Genomic DNA, 21,255 nt, shown 5'->3' on the forward strand with positions numbered 1-21,255 from the left:
TATCTTTTTGACACTGATCCGCAAAAAAATTGTGGCTTAAAGGTACTTACAAATCCATGGCGAGTGGGAATTTGTCCAAAACATGTGTCCATCTCTAGCATTAAGCCACCTTGTGTCCTATTCAAGTGAATGGGAGTAAAGACTTTCTAAAGATTAGCACCTTTTAATTAGTCTGATTTACGTGTACGGTTTGTCATCATGTCTCACTAACGTTTCAACTCTTTTCCGACAAATGAGAAATATATAAATAAAGGATACTGTTTTTTTGTGTGTAAATAATAACATTTTGATTGAGACATTCAGCTTTTTATTATGTATCCATCACAGTAATTTGATAGCCCATAAGAAAACAATAACATTGATAAATGTGTTTACTTATTTAAAGTTTAAAGCAAAGAAACAGTATAGCGCTTGTGTGACAAAGGTAAATAAATGCTATCATCGAACATTTAATGAAGCAGTTTATTGCTGCGCCTGAGAAATGAGCTAAAATCTTGATGCGTGTTCCTTGCTCAGCGGCAAATGTTTCGTGTCAACTTAGTGATCTTCAGCCAGGGAACAGACAGAACTTCAAATGTACATCTCTTTATCTAAAGAAACACAGAAATATGAACATTCTTATTTACTATTGATCGTACTTTGTTAAAAACCAAAAGTTTGATGCAGCCTATTGGAAAGCATTTTGCATAGTTTCAAATATACCATGAAATGTAGGAAGGATTAAAAATGTATTTCTATGTTGCTCCATTATATAAACTGCTTACATTCAATTGGCGTTTTTTATTAGGAATAATAAAATGTTTGGTCCGAAATAATAATTAGTTTGGCTCTGTTTAAAACTTTGCTAAATATTTCAAATGGTTAAAGGTCACCAGTAGCGCAAGCATTAAAGGCCTTTGCTGCTGGCAGGGGGGAACAACTGGGACTACCGGCCCTGACCCTGTGAGCCAGGGGGCTGGGTTTGCTGCCGGCGACCCTAATAGGGCCACAGAGGTGCCTGCCTGTCAGCTGGAATTAGGTGGATGGGACATTATTACACCCCCCCCCGCATTCCCAAGGCACAAAACTAGCCCCTCCCTGGCACATAACTATTCCACAAAGGCAAATAATTAATCCCCCCAGGAACGTAACTAATCCCCCCTGAGACATAACTACTGCCCTCCCCCCGCCATACGTACTCTCCCCACTCAGGGTTTCCCAGTGTCCTAGGCCCCAAGATCTGTTGGAAGTCCTGTTGAGCACCATAATTACTCAGCAAAGCTAAGCTGTAAGACATGCTACAGCCCATACAATGCCTCATAGCTTTGCACCGCTTAGTAAATATGCCCCTATCACCAGGATTCATCAAACATCAATGCAGAGTATTGCACCCTGACCTGGCATTAATTCCCATCTACTTGAATGGTATTAAACACTGGATTGGGGTTCATTTCCCCATATCTGAACTTGATGATTCTGCTCCTTTGAGTACATAACTACACAAAATAAAGTTGAAGTAATAAACAGATCTTCCTCTACAGACTCAAATAGTGATTAGGGCCATCTACTGTATAAGGCGTCAGAAAAATGCTACTTGACAAAAGCTTTTTTTTCAAAGTCATCTACAGTAAATTTGTAACAATGCATATTGGCTAATTGGCCAAACTATGTTTACTCCCCACCAGACTCAGCAGACATTTATAGATTTTTTTTTTTTTAGAAATATAATGGCTTATACACGTATATAAAAGTAAACACCTTATTATCAAAGAAGTGTTATGTCATTTCTATTACAATTCTACAAATAACTCACAGGTATGAGAAGGGGCAACGTATTTTATACATTGCTGCTAAGAGCCGTCAAATGATTGCAGTATCATACAGTACATTTAATAGCAATATGCAATGTTCTTAGACTGATACATAAGCATTGGAAATACACTATCCCACATACAGATACAGTAAATGTATTAAAGGTAGATTTATTGTAAAAAGGTGAGTTTTACTCCCTTTGTGCAACTCAACTTGATATTCACAGTGCAAAAAAATGTGTAATGCATTTTTGTACATTTATTAAAAATGTTTCCTAAAAAAAAAATCACATTCACAAAGCAGAAAGAGTGAGTTATATTTGTAACGTGACCTTACCTTTGACGTGTTTCCCTTATTTTGACAGTTTTCCATAGTGAATTTTGACTTTTTGCATGAAGTGGTAACGATTTCAACTTCCATCAAATATTTCATACCAGCCACCACCTTCAACACAATACAAAAAGTTTTAGTGACAAAGCAGCTAAAACTGCATTGTACCAATGATGATAGTAGTAATAGTAATTAAACTTTGGGTCAAGACAAAATATACAAGACAATAGTAACATCTGGGAAGCCAAGACTTACCACTATAATTTAACAAAGTGGATAACCAGAATATACTGTAATAATAACAATATACTGATACTAACTGGATAGTAGAGTTGGTTTTGTGAGTTACCGACTGAGAGTTACAAAAAGTGTATGCAGTAATTAAATCCTAACTGATTAAATATAAAATAAATGTGTTCTTATTCCATATATAACCTAAATTGTGTACTTAAACACCTCTAGAGATTATATTATGGATTTAGCTGCAAAACCTATTATGACAGTTATTCTGTTGGGCTTGCCAAGCTTCTCTAAAGTCATAAACCTTAAGGAAAACAGTGCTCAAGAACAAACAAAGGAATAGACAGCTACTGTATTTTACACCTGTACCAATCCACCACTTATGTATTGCTGACACATTCTCCTATCTATGTGTAGCCAGGTCTCCCAGGAGTATCAGCACCCCCCTCACCTCTCTAGAGATCGCGGGTGCCGCCGAGTCCAATGGCGGCCCCGTCGGCGATACGGGAGGTGAGGGCGGTCAGGTCCCGGCTCGGGGGTTGCTGGGGACGCGTGCGGCCGGTTGCCAGGGCCGCACGCGCGTCACGGGAATCCCGGCACTCTCGGAGCCGGGCGGTTAGGGCGCCACCATTGCGCGTTAGCTCGCGCATGTGCAGTGGTCGCGCGAGTGTAGGGCCGGAGCAGGGAGTAGGGCTCTGCCTCCGCAAGTGGGCTGGCTGCCGGGGACGCGATCGGGCCGTCGCTAGGGCCGCGGTCGCGTCTCTAAGGACCCGGCGGCTCGGGAAGCAGGGCGCCGCCATTGCTACGCGTGTTGCGCACGCGCAGGGACCAGATAGCACGGAAGGTAGTGCAGGGGTAGGGAGAAGTCGCGCGAGAGCAGGGAAAGCCCAGGGGAGGTTAGGGCAGCCTGAGATAGCTCGCGCATGCGCAGGAGAGAGCCAGAAAAGCCCGCGAAGCCCTAGCCTATTAGGAGAGGCTCTGAGCAGGGACTACAGATCCCATGAGCCTCTGAATGCCCCATGTGACACCAGTGAGCCAATAGGGCTTAGGAAGCCTCAGAAGGCAAGTGGATACATTTTGCGCGCGTTAGGCAGTCAGAGACCGGAGCAGCCCAGGGAAGGAGGTAGGGTACATGAGTCGCGGACTCCCTGTACTAGGCCAGCACCCCCATGGTCTGAGGTAGCTAAGTATCCTCTTAGATAGTGTTGACAGAGACTGCTCTAGAGAGAGGGACCCTGTCACTCAGGTCTGTCCATTGGAGCTAGGGAGCTGTGAGGGAAGGAAGGGTGCGGGGAGTGAGAGCAGCTCCTGCACCCCCATAGGTACCCACACCCCAGGTAGGCCCCAACCCCCCACTAGGTAGAGTGGGTAAGTACTGAGGGAGGCCCAAGATAGGGACGCTGCCCTTAGTGTTAGAGTGCTGCCTTGTCAGAGTCACGGCGGTCAGTGCTGTGAGGTCTGACAGGCAGGCACCTTGTTGCGCAGCACGTTGGCTGCCAGATCCAGTAAGCTACAGCTTGCTGCTGTAGGCGCTGGGACTCATTAAGTATTAGTGAGGCTGAGGGGACTTGGGTAGTTAGGCGAGTGGGACAGGTCATTAACCCCTGTAGGCCCCTAGGAGTTTTCCCCAAGCCACTACAGGTTGCTGTGCTATAGGGACGGCCTATAGCATAGTGCGTGCCACTTAGATAGATAGGGACACAGTGGCTGTTGCTGTTTCCGTGAAGCGGTTGGACCCACGTTGGGGTCCACAGAGACTGTTCCTGAGTGGGACCGCCCTAGCGGTCCACGTGCAGGAGTTCAGTTGGAGGATCCGAATGAGTCATCGCCGACTGATCCTTTGTGAAGAGTTGCTGACCCGAGCACCGGAGTGCTCGGCAGGTATCATACTTTCATAAGTGCACCACCGGGCCCTTAGCGTAAATAGTGACTGCGCAGTCACCCATTGACTCTCTGCAAGAGTGCTGGACATTGGGTGGGGTTCTTTGGACACTGGGGGGGATCACCTGGTGTTGAGGAAGCGTCCGGCGAGACGTCGAGGTTAGTGTCTCCTCGTGAGAGGGACACATGTCATTATGAGTGTGATGAGTTGTTATGCATGTTAGTAAAGTCATTAGTTAATATACATGCTGTCTATGTGATTATTGATTGTCCTGCGAGGAACCACTCCCCCTCTGGTGGGAGCCATCGCAGGTGGAGGCGCTGCATCGTAAGTGAATACCCCTAGTATAATTGCCCCAGGTTCCCCGTGGCGGAAGCTCAGCCCTCCTGTGAGCCAACAGGTAACGCACCACACCGAGTAACATTGTATGTTCCTGCACGCACACAGTATAATCTGCGATTGGGGGGGGGGAGGGGGGGGAAACCCGTTACATATGTGTGACTAGTTCTGGCCTCTAAGTAGAGCATGAGAATTAAGCTATCAATATATATATATATATATATATATATATATATATATATATATATATATATATGATCTCATATATATATATATATATATGTATATATATATATATATATATATATATATATATATATATATGCTCTCTTTTTATGGTATTCCTGACTGTTTTTTCTAACAATAATTCAAATAAAGGGATTTGCAGTCTTTTACTATATATATATATATATAGTAAAAGACTGCAAATCCCTTTATTTGAATTATTGTTAGAAAAAACAGTCAGGAATACCATACAAAGAGAGCATCAAAAAAAGTGCATGTGCTGTTGTACTTTATACTATACAGTATGTGAGTTTTTAATATTTTGCCACTTTTGTCTATAAATTACCTTTTTACTTACCCATTCCTTGCGCTCCTTTCTTATTTCTAAGCATCAAGAAAAAGAATCATAAAGTGTGTAATTAAGTTCCAAAATTAATTTGAACCGATTCATTTTTATACTCTTTAACGAAAGATGTCTAAAAAAACAATGAAATAAACTGCATGTATATGTTAGACTATAAAAGTTCTACATTAAAGTTCAATGCATTTTTATATATTGTCTTCCGTACTTAAGCAGAATAACCAACACACAAACATACCGTATACTGTATATATATATTTACAAAATTAACGAGTTAAGATAAACCAGATGTATCACATTTTAAAATATGTTTTTGGAAACAAGGAGATTTTATTTCTTTGTGAAATATGGTACAGTGTGTTTGTACAAAAGTTGTAATTTGAGGACTTTGATAAATCCTACTTCTCTACTATAGAATGTGGCACTTAAATATCATATATCCTTACAAAATGAGGGACACTGAAGTATACAGTATGTGCATCTGTGCTTATGCATGCTTACTGACCTGCTTCTTTAAGCTGATGATCCTGTGGACCTTGCTGATGTACATGTCATTGCTTGCTCTGTTGTACTCTGTCATGGCAAACTTTAGAGCCTTCTGAATTTCCTCATCATCCTCATTTACATCTATCCAGCCACCCACAAGTTGGGGTCTAGTTTGTCGATCTGCAAAGACTAAAATCAATACGACAAAGACTTTCAATACAACAGCCATCCCTACAACTTTTTCTCAGCCTCTTTATTTCCTAATCTTAGGTTTTGTGCCTGTGGTTCTCTGCTGTCTTCTCCAGGTCTGAGAATAGAGAGCAAACAAGCAGGGGCTCCAGTATATAAACTGCTGATGTCACAAAGCTTGCCAAGCTTCTCTTAAATTACGTGTTGGGAAAGCCGTCAGGAAAACAATGAGAAGCGGCAAAGAATAGAGCCATAAAAAATGCTGTAGAATGTAACATTCTTTTCCCCTTATAGCATACAATGTTGTACATGAAGTTAGCTCATAAACAAGGAAACAAAAAATATTATTATTACAGTTTGACAATGTAAAGAAAATTAGTTGGAACAATTACACACTGTAGACATTTTTTTTTAAATACATAAAAACAGAAAAAAAACCTATATAGGTGTAACACACTCCCCCCCCCTTATGGAAAATTTAGTGGTTATGGTGTGATTGGTGCGTTACCTGTGGCTCACAGAAGGCCTGAAACTCAGCCGCTGGGATCCTGAGGTGTACCTGATTCGTTGGGTAACAGCGCCTCCACCTGTAAGGGATCCCAATGGGATGGGATAATCCTCTTACAGGAACCATAATAATGCATGCACACAAATATATGCTAGCAACTTTTACTGAACACAATAATATTGGTACCCTGTACCACACAGTAATATATATATTACCCCACCTGATACCAACAGTGAATGTCCCCAGAGTACATTGGGTGTCAGGCACCTATGCCCTGATGTCCCTTTCCCAATGTCAGGGCCCACCCAATATGTTGGAGATAGCGCTATCCCATAGAGTTGTAGTGCACTTGGCTAGATACCTGCCCGGTGCTCCAGCAGCTGGGTATTGCCAAGTAACACAGAGGATCCATCTGATCCAATGTTGTTGTCCGCGATGGCGTCCGCCTACGCGTGAGGTGAATTCGGGCGTGGATAAAATCACCTTACCATCTTTACCATGAAGCTGGTCTGTTCCCAGTCCACAGGCCAAGTCACCGCGTGGCGTCGCACCGGTGCTGTACCTGACTATGTGCAGCTTCTGCGGAAAGGTCCCCGACTATGGGCTATCCCTATAGCAGCGACAAGCTACAGTGAGTCAGGGCCTAACTGGGAATGTCTGCCATATCTCCCTGGACACTATGTACTCCTCAGAGGTCCCTCTTCCGACTGACATGCTCCCACAATCGCGCCAAATGTATCCGTCTTCTGCTGAAATTATAACAGCCCTATTGATTGGTTGCAACATGTGGTCAGCAGCCCAGAGGCTTATGGGAGCTGTAGTTCCCATGTAGAGCTATGGGTGTAATGGCTGCCGCTCCTTACTGCACTGCACATGCGCCGGGTGTATAAAGATGGCCACTGCTACTCTCAGTATCTTCTGCGCATGCACAAGCTACTATGGTGCATGCGTGGCATAAACAAAATGGCGGCACCCTTGGCGGAACACTGGTGACTCACTCGCCGCTCCCTGCAGCACAGTAACCCCACAGCCACCCCCCTCACGCAGCCTGGAGGTAAGAGTGGGACCTGGCTACACCGGATAACCAAAAATGGAAATAATATATATACACAATCATGTATAGGCTTGTGAGGTGCTACTCCAACAAAGAGACATTAGAGATGATCATACAGAAATTTGTAGGATATTGTAATGGAAGTGGAGTTTGTTCTGTCTCTGATGCTTGTAACTATTTAGTCAAAATTTGTATTATTAACTAGCTGAATGTAATCTTGAATACATGTCCCTGCTCTCTTCCCCCCCCCCCTGCTACCGGCACATCTCCCTGCCCCCCCCCCCACCCTCCCCCCACTGCTGGATGTAGTGTGGGGTGAGATTTGTCTCTGTCTGTGTGTGTCTGTCTGTGTGTGTATATTTGTGTGTGCCTGTTTGTGTGTGTGTCCCCCCCCGTTGCCGGAACATGTCCCCAGCCCCCCTACCCCTCTGCTGGCAGAAAATCACCCCGTGCTGCTGTGGCATGTCTCCCCGCCTTCCCCCCCCCCCCCATTTGTACATCTCCCCTCGCTGGTGGCACAATTTCCTGCCCCCCCCCGCTGGTACATCTCCACCCGCTGCTTGCTCATCTCCCCCCACTGGCACATCTCCCCCGCACATCTCACATCACACAGAGACACACACACACAGCCCTGATCCAGGCAAGGAAACGTCCCCTCCCTTAGTAGCCATGCCCCCTCTCCCCTAGCTCCTGCTCCGTTTCTGAAATTTCAATGCTTCGGACGTACAAACAAACAGATGGAATCCAACTTACAATTATAGTATAGATGTTATTAACTGTTTTAGTTATTTATTTATTTATAAAATATTTTACCAGGAAGTAATACATTGAGAGTTACCTCTCGTTTTCAAGTATGTCCTGGCTAGGCCACAGAACCTGCAGGTGGAATGTAATTAGAATAATATTTATCTTGGTTCTGATGGCCTAGCTGTATAATCTCAGGCATATAAATGAGTTATTTTCTTGCTTTTTTACTAAATGTCTACGATAGCTGAACATTGTGTCTAAAATAACTACTCTTTAAAGGAATGGATGTCAGAGTCTGAAACATTATACAAGGTTCTGCAAAAAGTTATGTGTTTACAGTTTTGATAGGCACCAGCTCCCGTCTCTCATCTCCCTCCCCAGATCCTTGGCTTTGTTTTCTGAATTCAAGCTATATATGCTAGAATAAGATGTATCCTAGTTCTGATGGTCTAGCAGGCATATATTTTCGCTTTTGACAGTTCACTTTCCTTTCCTGTCGGCATACTGTAGTTGATCAGCTCAGAGGATACTTCCTCTTTTCTGAGTTAGGTGGCCGGCACTGAAAGAGGTTAATGTTTTAGTGGGTTTGCAGCCCCACCCCTGCTCTAAAAAAAATTAAGCTTGGTCTTGGGAGCAGCCTGACAGAGAAATCTAAGGCTGTCTCACATTTTAACCTGGTCTGTAACTGTTTCATACGCTCATAATATATATTTTCTTTAACTGTGCACGCATTTTAAGTAATTCCCAATGCTTATTAACAATTTTGTTTACATGATAACTGGATCTGTCATGTAAACAAAATTGTTAATAAGCATTGGGAATTACTTAAAATGGATCCCATACTTCGTGGATATACAGAGGAAGGCCCAAAATTTGTATATAGAAGAGCTAAGACATTGGCCACATTTTTATCACCAAGCGTGATATCCACGCCATTGAAGGATCCAGAAAGTTTCTCCACTAAAGGATCCTTTAGATGTAATCACTGCAATATGTGCAATTTCATGAAGCCTGCTCGACATGTCTTTTCCCACAACCCACATAAACGCTATACCATATACAGCTTTATAAATTGCAATACCACATTTGTGATATATCTTATCACTTGTGGCTGTGGGAAGAGATATGTCGGAATGACCACAAGGGCCCTGAAAACAAGGATGCAGGAACACTGCAGATTGATTCGAAAACAAGATACTGATCATCCTGTGTCCAAGCATTTTACGGAATGCAGACAGGGAGGCATAAACAGCTTCTCATTCATGGGTATTGAAAAGATAATGAAAAAAGAAAGAGGGGGAAATGTTGTAAAGGCTTTAGACTGTAGAGAATCCTATTGGATTTTCACTTTAAAAACAAGACATCCAGATGGGATGAATGTGGAATGGAATCTCAATCATTTCCTTAAATGAGATCATTCAGAGTATACATATTTAAATATTCAACACAGAAAAAATTATAGACAAATTATATATATATAATAAATACCAACAGTCTATTGCCTTTTGCTTTATTACCCCCACATGTCTCCAACCAAACCTTGGACCAATTGACTTATCTTTGCTAAAGGGGTCATTACGTTTACTTAAGTACATTTATTGCTGTCCATGTATTCTGGTTTCTCCTAAAATGCATATGTAACCTAACAACTTGTCATAAATTACACATCCATCTACGCTAACATGTATGTAACCATAGTACTGTAATAATGCTTAAGAGGAGAAAAAAATATTCTACTCACAAATTCACATGCCTACTACATAGTACTCCACACTACATATATAAACAAAGGCATCTATTCAACAGTATGATTATTAGGCTGTAAACTCCATCCCATATATAGGAGCAAGCAATTTGCTGTTCTTCAGATATAGGTACAAGATTAAATTATACCTTTTTAATTTGTTTTTAATTTTTTCAGAATTCTTTTAAATAATAAAAACAATCTCTATACAGGCATACCCCGCTTTAAGGACACTCACTTTAAGTACACTCGCGAGTAAGTACATATCGCCCAATAGTCAAACGCCAGCTCACGCATGCGCCTGTCAGCACGTTCTGAACAGCAAAGTTGAACTCCCTACCTGCACCGAAGCTGTGCACAAGCGGGGAGACTATAGGGCCTGTTACAAATGCGTTATTTACATCAGTTATGCACGTATATGATGATTGCAGTACAGTACATTAATCGATAAGTGGAAAAAAGGTAGTGTTTCACTTTAAGTACATTTTCACTTTACATACATGCTCCGGTCCCATTGCGTACGTTAATGCGGGGTATGCCTGTACTACAATTTTTGTCAAACACATAACAGTGTCAGATTATGTTTTCCTCATATATGTTTACCTATACTTTTTTGTCTATATTATCCTCTTTCCTTAAAATATTGCTTATTAACAATCTTTTCATATATATTTTTGTGAAGTTTTTTTATATAAATATTTATAGGAATTGTTTAGTGACTAGTTTTGTTTAATATAACATTTATTTATTTTTTGTGTATTTTTATGTGTATTTTTATGTGCAGCTGCCTGCCTGGTGACTTTTAGTGGCCCATAGGGATCTAACCTAATGTTTTATTGGCCCCCAAGTTGTAGTCATTCACATATTGTGTCCTTCAATGCTTTGGTAGCTGGAGGAAGCGTCTGCGCATGCGCCAATACGGGGAGCAGGAGGGAGGCACACGCAGCTCCCAGAGGCGTGCTCTCAGTGTGGGGGCCGTCCTGAGAGGCGCACTGCACTTGATGAGCGCGGCTGGGGACTGCAGTGGCTCCTAGAGTGATCCGGCCCGCGGCGCATGCGCGGCATGGAGGAATCCTATTGGTTTGATGACGGGCCATGACGTCATGACGTGCCGAGCGTGGATAGTGCGGCTGGGACTGCAGACGTTCCCAAAAGCTCCGGCGCGCGGCGCATGCGCGGCACGCATGATTTCATTGGCCTGATGATGCGGATGACGTCATTTTTGGCGCGAAAACCCAGCGGGCAGCTGTATTTAAACCTGTATAGTATAGTATACAGCACTTCTTGAAAAAGTTCTCTAGAACGAAACGCGTCGAAGTCTGCTGCTGTCCCACATCCAGATGACTTACCAATAAAGGAATTTTACTGCAAGACCTGCTCTCATCATCTTTGCTGTGCGCTGCACACCCTGGCCTTTGGAACTTTCATATCAACAGCTGCACGCCGTGGAAGGGAGATTCTGGGAAGAACAGTACGTGAGTACATACCTAGGGCTAACCCAATGAGGAAGGGGGGGGTGTCTTTAGACAACCCACCCCAACCTTCAGGGTACCTTATGCCCACTTAAGGTTTAGTACTATTATTTATTATATACCCAGTCTACACTCCCTTCCATATATCTGGTCCTAGCACTGTTAGAGCACCATCACACATACAAAACTACATATAAATAGTAAATAACTTGATATAGTTATGGATGAATATGAATATATGTATTATACAGAATGCATTGTGCCATGATCATCCTAGCCTGCAAACCTTCTATAAAGTTAATACAATATCACAGATTACGGGGTAGTTTTGTGCCAATGGTACTGACACATCAGTATATAAGACTATATCAATCTTATTCCTTGTTAATAACTAATAGTAATCTGACCACTCATTTGTTGCATTTGTAATCATATACATATTCTAGTACAGGAAACAATCGGCTATGAATACTCTTTCAAATAAAGAAATTCTGTAGTTACCATAGTATATGTAACAATGCTAGTCTCAAGCAGGAAGTGACCCGCAAGGCTGAGGTAGGAAGGTGAAAGTACCAAAATGAGCCGAGAGACTGAGTCCTGATAGAGTAGTGAGTCGTAAGCTGAAAGTCAGGGCTGGCAGCAGTGTTGCGTAGTCGGTATGGAGGCAGAGGTCGAGGCAGGCTGAAGACACGGATAGTCTACGTACGTGAGCCGGGTCTGGTTAAGAGGAAGACAATAGGTAAGAATGTTGCATGTACTCAGCATGAACTGGAACTTTGCTCTGCAACTTCCTGCTTACAGGGCTGTCCTTTTAAATTAAGTTGCCAGGACCAAAAATGGATGTTCTGCAGCAGAGGGCGAGCAAGAGCAAAATCCCGGACCGGACTCTAAAAACCCGGCACAGATTTTGCCAAACCTCATAGTAACCCCTACCCCTCCAGAATCGATCTCCAGATGATTACACAGGTTTGTCGGGGAACCTTTGGTGGAAACCTTGGATCAAGGAGGAAGCCTTCACCCAGGAATTCCCCTCTGGATCGTATCCCTTCCAAGATACAAGGTACAAGAGACTACCTCAATATTTATGGGAATCCAGAATCCGTGGAATTATATACTCCTCTTTACCATCCACCAGGACTGTTCCTGGAAAGTGGGAGTAGCAGAGAAGTTGTTGTGGACCAGAACATTTAGTAGTGACACATGGAAGACCAGGGGAATTCTTAAAGTATCCAGTAACAATAACAAATATATTGGAACCTACTGCTCACCTACTGTAGTAAATAGGTAGGGTAAGAAGAAAGACAAGGTGCATGAGGAAATATAGACTCTATAAACAAAATGAAGGTGAGGATTCAAGAAGGTCTTCCCTCCACAAGAAGCCCTCATTCATGAAAAATATGTTTTTAATAGGGGGATAACATTTGATCCAGGATCTAAATAATCCTTTGCAGCCATTCTAATGAATGGTAAAACTAAAATAATAAAGTTTTATTGGTTATCTACAAAGAAACAGAGGGTATGGAATATATATATATATATATATATATATATATATATACACATGGGAGTGTTAAAATTTTGGCAGTGGAGCATCTATAAAATGGGGAGTACTCATATAAGTGGGGAAGTTTCCTTTGACCCCACACAGGGTTAATATTCCCCGAGTAGAGAAACTCCAGCCACAGTTAATCACAGTACAGGGAGCAAGGGATGGCAGAGAATACCTAATCAGTAAAGGTATTTAAAGGGTTAATATTCCCTGGATAGACAAATTCCAACCATATTTGATCGTGGTATGCAATACAGTGGATAGCAAGGAGTATCAAAGCCAAGGAGTTTATCAATGTCAGTGTCCCTTTAAATTGCTTGAACATGGGACAGACTTTACCAGCTAACAGAGTGACCAAATTGTTGCTAGAAGTGAAAACTTGTAACAATTACCTACATCATATATCATATATCATATATATGTATATGCAAACCTAAATCAAAAGGCAAGTATCTTACTTGCACTGTTGCTGCATGACGCAATGTACAGATCTGGGATAGAGTACTTTGCAGAAAGAGACGCGCCAAGCCTAAAATGGTAATTAACCTCTTGCTTGATATAGATGTCTTGAAAATATAGGTGAAAAACAGACTCTTCGTTCAATCTCTGGTAATTTTGATACATCATAGCAGTACCCTATTATTATTTCACTGTTAGACATTCTATTCTAGTGCTATAGAGAGCTCATTGTACATCTCACATAGTACACTTTGATCATGGGCATGCATTAATGCGTAAGATAGTGTTGCTAATGAACAAAATAAGCAAAGTAACCAGAGGTATACAACCAGATATCCACGTTGTGTAATCCTTGCTCCCCGTGCAACAGCTACTGCCGACGCCGTGATGACGTCACTAAAATCCGATGGACCGTTTCGCGTGAGATCCACACTTCATCAGGGTTGGAGGAGACAATTATTCATGGTATGCTTAATATACCCTGTAATAGGGTTCTCAATGACCAATACCTAGAGATTTCTTTGATATTGGTCTGATTGCACCTGAGGTGCTTACAGACTTAACTACCGCCTCCATACATTCAGTGTTTTTTATGAGTGAGTACAGTATGTGTCAATCAGGAGATTTCACACATATGAATCTAACAATAAGAAGTATCTTATACACTGTTCTCAGTTACGTCTGAAATAATTCAGAGTATTAGGGACAAGAGCCCCCATCAATGGGACAGTCAGTCCCCGACCTATACCTAATTGCAATGATGTATTCTTACTTAGTCATAGCTTTCATAACCAGTTAGTATAGACATGTCAGGAAAATTTTACCTGCTTATACGCTTAAAGCGAGGTTATGGGAAAGCATCAAGTATGGGCACACATTGGGACCATGATGCACTCTACCTTTAACAAAGAAGGGTGAAAGATCACAGAGGTGGCCTAAAAGATTCCTATTTGCACTCGCTAGACCAGATTTGCTAGGCTAGGAAAAATACAATCCTTGGAGTTGCCCCCATAGCCATGCATAAACAATTATAAAATCACATTTATTTAACATATATACAACAGACTAAATGTCTAAAATACCACTATGTGGCTCCAGGAAACACAGAGGGAGCACACAAGGGTAGGGGAATGATTGCTATGAGAGTTGTTCTAATGTTGGGAGACATACCCACGCGCTCCCTTAACCCTCGCCTTGATCCTCCCCGCTCCATCACCACGCGGTAGCTCCGTTACCTTCTCTCATGGTGCCATCCGTCCCGTTGCCTCCTCCTCGCGTGGTGCCCGCGGTGCGGTGTTCCACGCACCTGGTGACGCGTCTGCTACGTGCGTTCCCTGCCCTTGCTAGCCATCGCGCGGGCACATGCCTCGCATGCGTTTCCCTCCTCTTGGCTCCGTCCTGCTTCTGCGGTCTTCCCCTGCTCCGTGCGGACCACGTCAGTGTTGCAACCTGTGCGCACGCATCCCCAGCTTACATGGGGCGCGCGCTCAGACGCTTCTTATCTGCTTTCCCCTGTCGTACCTCCCAAGCCGTACAGACCATTTCCCAGACTGCCCCTGCTGTCTCCTCCTCTTCTTCCTCTGGATCCCTGGACATTGGCTAACGGACATGACTATTCTCACGGACGCTCCCCAAGCGTTGCAAGTATACTCTAACAACTCCTCCAACAGGCCCAGCAACGCTATACCAAACTCCGGGCTTGCACCCACTGCTGTGTGTGTGTGGTATCATACCATTCCCACCTCAGTACTGGGGTCTAGCTTGGTCTGTGGGCATACAGGCGTGACATTATGCAGAGCCCAACAAACGCAGACCCCCGTGAGGTGGGTACAAGTATTACCATTGAGGCCTTACACTTTGTTAACGAACAGCTGTCCACGGTGTCCCATCTTCTCCCGCTTCAACTACACCATCTCTTATATCCCTGGTACCAAAAATGTTAAAGCGGATGCCCTTTCTCGTCAGTTTGCCTCGGAGACCGAGGATAAAGAAATCTCTGAACCTATTCTCCCGGTCAAGTGTATAATCTCGGCTAACAACTTCGATATATTGGACGAGATCCACAAGGCACAAGCACATGTCCCCAGCAGGTTCAGGGTACCAGAAGGACGTCTCTACGCGGCCCCACGTTTCCGCCATAAAATCTTACTTTGGGGTCATTCCTCCAGAGCAGTTGGTCATCCAGGCTTCAAGAGGACAGCTGATCTCATTAAACAGACTTTCTGGTGGCCCAAGATGAATAAGGATATCCTCAATTTTACGTCCGCCTGTCCGGTTTGTGCCCAGAGTAAAACCCTCCATCCTAAGCCGTCTGGACTGCTGCTACCCCTTCCCATCCCGGAACAACCATGGAAACACATTTCAATGGACTTTATCGTTGAACTGCCAGTGTCCAAGGGGATGAACACTATCTTGGTCGTAGTTGATAGATTTTCAAAGCACGCTCATTTCGTGCCCCTCAAGGGTCTTCCCAACTCGGCTACATTGGTGGATGTATTCTCCAAGGAAATCTTTAGGCTGCATGGAGTTCTTATTTCTATCGTCTCAGACCGGGGATCCCAGTTTATCTCGAAATTCTGGCGAGCTTTCTCTCAAAGATGGGGTATCTCCCTCTTGTTCTCCTCAGGATATCATCCACAACGGCCAAACTGAAAGAATGAACCGAACTCTCGAACAGTATCTGAGATGCTTCGTTTCTGACTCACAAGATAACTTGGTGGATCTTCTACCATGGGCCGAATTCGCCATCAATTCCTTAAAGAACGAGTTCACTCAGGAGTTTCCTTTTTTTATCAACTGTGCCTTTCATCCCAGTAGCCTCCCTCTCTCACCTTCTCCTTCTGGAGTTCCTGCAGCCGACTCTCCTATCACCAACTTGCAAGAATCCTGGAAGAAGATTCTCAAGTCCTTACGATTGGCGGTAGCCAAGCAGAAGACCAAGGCTGATTGCCACCGTCAGAGAGGACCTTCATTCAAACCGGTGATCTAGTCTGGCTCTCATCTAAGAACATTAGGCTCAAGTCTCCGTCACCCAAACTGTCCCCTAGATTCTTGGGACCTTTAAGATCATGGAGAAGGTCAACCCTGTGGCCTATCGCCTCGAGCTTCCCCCCCCCCTCTATGAAAGTCCCTTCGGTCTTTCATGTGTCCCTCCTCAAAAAGTTTTGGTTTTGGTTTTGTTTCCAGACATGTGCCTGCATTAAAATTTGTGATATTCTGATATTAAATCGGTACTGTAGCTTTTTAATGCGACACTAGTCATGTGTGATGACTCAGGAGATTCCTTCCTCTTCATGTCCCTCTCTCCCATCTCCTGTCACCCTTCCTATTCCTTCTCACTCCTCTCCTTCACCTTCTACCTCTCTCCCCTTACCACAGCGCATCCCCCACAGGTCCCGCATACCCACACGCTCCCTTAACCCTCGCCTTGATCCTCCCCGCTCCATCTCCCCCGCGGTAGCTCCGTTATCTTCTCCCGTGGTGCCATCTGTCCCGTTGCCTCCCCCTCGCGTGGTGCCCGTGGCGTGGCATTCCGCGTGCCTGGTGACACGCCCGGTACGTGCGTTCCCTCAGCCCACGGAGGACGCGCGTGCATGCTCCTCCCTGCCCTTGCTAGCCATCGCGCGGGCACACACCTCGCGTGCGTTCCCCTCCTCTTGGCTCCGTCCTCCTCCTGCGGTCTTCCCCTGCTCCGTGCGGGCCGCGTCAGTGTTGCAACCTGTGCGCGTGCATCCCCAGTTTAGAGGGGGCGCGCACACAGACGCTTCTTATCTGCTTTCCCCTGTCTCCGCCTCCCAAGCTGTACAGGCCATTTCCCAGACTGCCCCTGCTGTCTCCTACTCTTCTTCCCCTGACCTATCTCCAGCTTCTCCCACTTCTCTCTCTACTCCTCCCCTCTCTGTCATTGTGCACCTTCCTTTATAATCCCTGTCTGTTCACCTCTTCCTCGCTCTGCATAGTTCCTGTTTCCCTGTGTGTACCTGACCAATGCTATGCTCTCTCTGTGCTCCTGCTATTACCTGCTCCTGTGTTACTTTGGATTCCCCTGGCTTTGACACCTGCTGATCCTGGACTACTCTGCTCTCTGGTATTCCTTGAACTACACGTACGACTTCGCTGACCTCTGGCTTCCATGAACCTGGCTTGCCCCCCTGACGACTCTACCCTTTGGATCCCTGGACATTGGCTAAAGGACACGACTATTCTCACGGACACTCCCCAAGCGTTGCAAGTATACTCTAACAACTCTTCCAACAGACCCAGCAACGCTATACCACACTCTGGGCTTGCTCCCACTGCTGTGGGTGTGTGGTATCATACCATTCCCACCTAATTTCTGGGGTCTAGCTTGGTCTGCAGGCATACAGGCGTGACATCATGCACATGCTTTTTGTGATTTTTATTTATTTGGGGGTATGGGGATCAAAACATTATGATGACCTGTTGAAAATATTTCTTTGAATGACAGTACTGGTAATACTTCATGCAGCTTTACCCCCCTCCCCCCCCGCACACACACACACAAAGCTCAAGGATTTCAACTTTTATCGACCCCTCTCACAGACCATTCATTGTCAAATGGTTGGCTTTGTGATTTTAATCGTCCCGAGCCTGGTGTCACATCTCGGCGCCTGCATGTAATTCATATGACTCATCCATCCACCCCCCCACCAACCCTTTGAGGCTTTGTTTAGGGTAACGCATGTGCACATGTGACAATCCTTCTCAAATTTAATATGTTAATCTGATTAGCCCTTCTTGGCAACTACAGAAACTAGTGTAGACTTGTGAGGTTTACAGCGTACTGTACTGTTTAGATTAGGCCTGCACAACTCGTAAAGTGAGAAGGGCCGAACTGCTCCAAGGAAAAAAAATTGGGCCGCACAAGTAAAATCATCATCATCATCATCATCATCATCATCATCATCATCATCATCATCATCATCATCATCATCATCATCATCATCATCATCATCATCATCATCATCATCATCATCATCATCATCATCATCATTTCTCCTCCAGCACCTATCATCATCATCATCATTATCATCATTTCTCCTCCAGCACCTCTCATCATCCTCAGATATCTCCCCCGGCACCCCTCATCATCATCCTCATATCACCACCAGCACCCTTCATTATCATCCTCATCTCCCCCAGAACCCCTCACTATCAACCTTTGCGATACTCCCCATCTATCTCTCATACCCCCATCTCTCCCCCTCACCCACACAGATAATACTCTCCCTCCACATCAAACACACAATAACCCTCTGCAAACCACACACATCCCACCCCCCCTGCACCTCACATAATTCTCCCCCCCTGTGCCTCACATCACTCCCCCTCCCCGCACCTCACAGCACTCTCCCCCCTGCACCTCACATCACTCTTCCTGCTGCACCTCACATCACTCTCCCCCCCTGCACCTCACATCACTCTCCCCCCTGCAACTCACATCACTCCCCCCCTGCACCTCACATCACATCACTCTCCCCCCCTGCACCTCACATCATGTCCCCCCCCCTGAAACTCACATCACTCTCCCCCCTGCAACTCATATCACTCTCCCCCCTGCAACTCACATCACTCTCCCCCACACCCCCTGCAACTCACACCACTCTCCCCCTCACAAGGAAAACAGAGTCGGGCCCCACAGCCCATAGCAGCAGCCCCCCAGCCCATTTCAGTAGCCCCCCCAGCCCATTCCATTTCAGCAGTCCCCCCATATGTCAGCAGCCCCCCCAGCCCATTCCATGTCAGCAGCCCCCCACCCCCCTCCCATGTCGGCAGCCCCCCCAGCCCATTCCATGTCAGCAGCCCCCCACCCCCTCCCATGTCAGCAGCCCCCCATCCCCCTCCCATGTCAGCAGCTCCCCACCCATATCAGCAGCCCCCCACCCCCTCCCATGTCAGCAGCCCCCCACCCATGTCAGCAGCCCCCCACCCCCTCCCATGTCAACAGCCCCCCTCCCATGTCAGCAGCCCCACAGCCCCCCTCCCATGTCAACAGCCCCCCTCCTATGTCAGCAGCCCCCCTCCCATGTCAGCAGCCCTGCAGCCCCCCTCCCATGTCAGCAGCCCCGCAGCCCCCCTCCCATGTCAGCAGCCCTACAGCTCCCCTCCAATGTCAGCAGCTCCCCACCCCCTCCCATGTCAGCAGTCCCCCTCCCATGTCAGCAGCCCCACAGCCCCCCTCCCATGTCAGTAGCCCCCTCCCATGTCAGCAGCCCAGCGGTCCCTGCTTACCTGCGCTCTAGCAGCAGACCCGGAAGTTCCGGGTCGCGCTACACTGCTAGAGTGCGTCCCCATGCTGGAGGAGGGAGGAGGTTAGGTTAGGTGAGAGTGCGCGCTCCTACTGGAACACGTCCTTTCCCTACCAGGGAAGGGGGGGTAAAGAAGGGGGGTTGAAGGGTGGGTAAAGAAGGGGGGGTTGAAGGGGCTGTAAAGAAGGGGGGGTTGAAGGGGATGTAAAGAAGGGTGGGTTGAAGGGGGTCTGTCACAGGCCGCACGGGGTGCCCCGGCGGGCCGCATGCGGGCCGGTTGTTGTGCAGCCCTGGTTTAGATGAATGTAATGAATAGAATTGTGTATCCTCACCTTCTGGAATTTAATATGTTAATCTGATAAGCCCTTCTTGGCAACTACAGTAAGTAGTGTAGCCCACCCCTAAACACTTCACACACAAACACAAAGCCTTCTTTAAAAATCCCCCCCACACACACATTCAAAGTGAATTTAAAGTTCAAAGAAAAAAAGACCTTTTAAAAAAACCATCATCTGAATCATGTTTTTGATAGATTACCATTTGTCATTCTTTCTTTTTCTTGGGGGGGGGGGGGGGAGGGGTGTTTCAATTATTATGATTACCGTAAATGTAATGAAATATTTATTTTATTTTATCAGGAATAAAAAATACAAATAATCATGAATATTACAAAATTCAGTCTTTATCTTCTTTGTACATGTAGAAAAACAAAAAGAACGATTTCTGCGCTCCTTCCAATTAGGCTAAGATAAAATAATATTCTCATGAAAAAGGGTATTTTGTTAAACACAATTAGTGCAGGTATAATACACCCAAGTGTCAGTCTGGACATCACCCTCCATTGAATGGTAGGTGAATGTGTAAGGCTGACAGAGAGATGTATATGTGTAAGTTGTATTATATTCACACCAGGGAATGTGTGCACCCTGTTTACCTTTATAGCAAAGGTAAGTATGGTACTGGCTTTAGCCACATTTTAATTGCACTACTCACATAATCGCATGCTTTATTTAACCCCTTCAGGGCTTTATCACTTTTTTCACAAGTCCATGGGACAATTATTACATGTATATACAGTATAGTGTAGGTACCTGCATTAAACGGGCTGCCTTGACGTGGCATGCAGGCTTATAAATGCTTTGGCCAAAGGATTTATCAAAATACCCTTTTTCATGAGAATATTATTTTATCTTAGCCTAATTGGTAGGAGCGCAGGAATCGTTCTTTTTGTTTTTCTATATGTTAGGCCTACCTTTTTACCTGCATCAAACTTCTATAGGGAGGAGCGTGGTATGTACAGTTTCTTTGTACATGTACTGTAGTTCTTCTGTCAGGAAGAATGAAAAATACAAATAATCATGAATAATGCACATTTAAAATAATAAAAACAATAATACAAATTTTTAGTCTTTCTCTTCTTCGTCATGATTGCATTGCATTTAGTAGTTCATTGAGATAGGGTTTTTTTTGTGTGAATCATGACTGTACTGTAGATACACTATACACACAGTTCACACAATTTACACATGATACCTCCTCCCCCCGTCCGTCCTTTTTTAGTGCAGCTCTCTCTGAAAAGGAAAGAAAACATTAGTGCAGTTAAGTGCATA

At 44.8% G+C, this 21,255-nt stretch overlaps 1 protein-coding gene across 1 annotated transcript; it reads right to left on the reverse strand.

The window, feature by feature from the left end:
* Positions 1 to 322: 322 nt before the first annotated feature.
* LOC142491974 (cystatin-like) lies at positions 323 to 5,967 on the reverse strand. Its single transcript, XM_075594752.1, has 3 exons — positions 5,674 to 5,967; positions 2,128 to 2,235; positions 323 to 590 (listed from the first exon to the last, which is right to left on the reverse strand). The coding sequence occupies exons 1-3, from the start codon at positions 5,881 to 5,883 to the stop codon at positions 513 to 515; spliced, it is 396 nt and encodes a 131-aa protein (XP_075450867.1). The 5' UTR covers positions 5,884 to 5,967; the 3' UTR covers positions 323 to 512.
* Positions 5,968 to 21,255: the final 15,288 nt, after the last annotated feature.

The sequence above is a fragment of the Ascaphus truei genome, chromosome 4, assembly GCF_040206685.1.
Source record: "Ascaphus truei isolate aAscTru1 chromosome 4, aAscTru1.hap1, whole genome shotgun sequence".
Taxonomy (NCBI): domain Eukaryota; kingdom Metazoa; phylum Chordata; class Amphibia; order Anura; family Ascaphidae; genus Ascaphus; species Ascaphus truei.

What these genes read in the sequence shown, in the direction of transcription:
- LOC142491974 (XM_075594752.1), bottom strand. Translation starts at nt 5,883, where the DNA reads ATGGCTGTTGTATTGAAAGTCTTTGTCGTATTGATTTTAGTCTTTGCA. An exon ending in TCATCAGCTTAAAGAAGCAG is followed by an intron (nt 2,236 to 5,673) that starts GTCAGTAAGCAT and finishes ATTGTGTTGAAG; the next exon opens with GTGGTGGCTGGTATGAAATA. An exon ending in ATAAGGGAAACACGTCAAAG is followed by an intron (nt 591 to 2,127) that starts GTAAGGTCACGT and finishes GTGTTTCTTTAG; the next exon opens with ATAAAGAGATGTACATTTGA.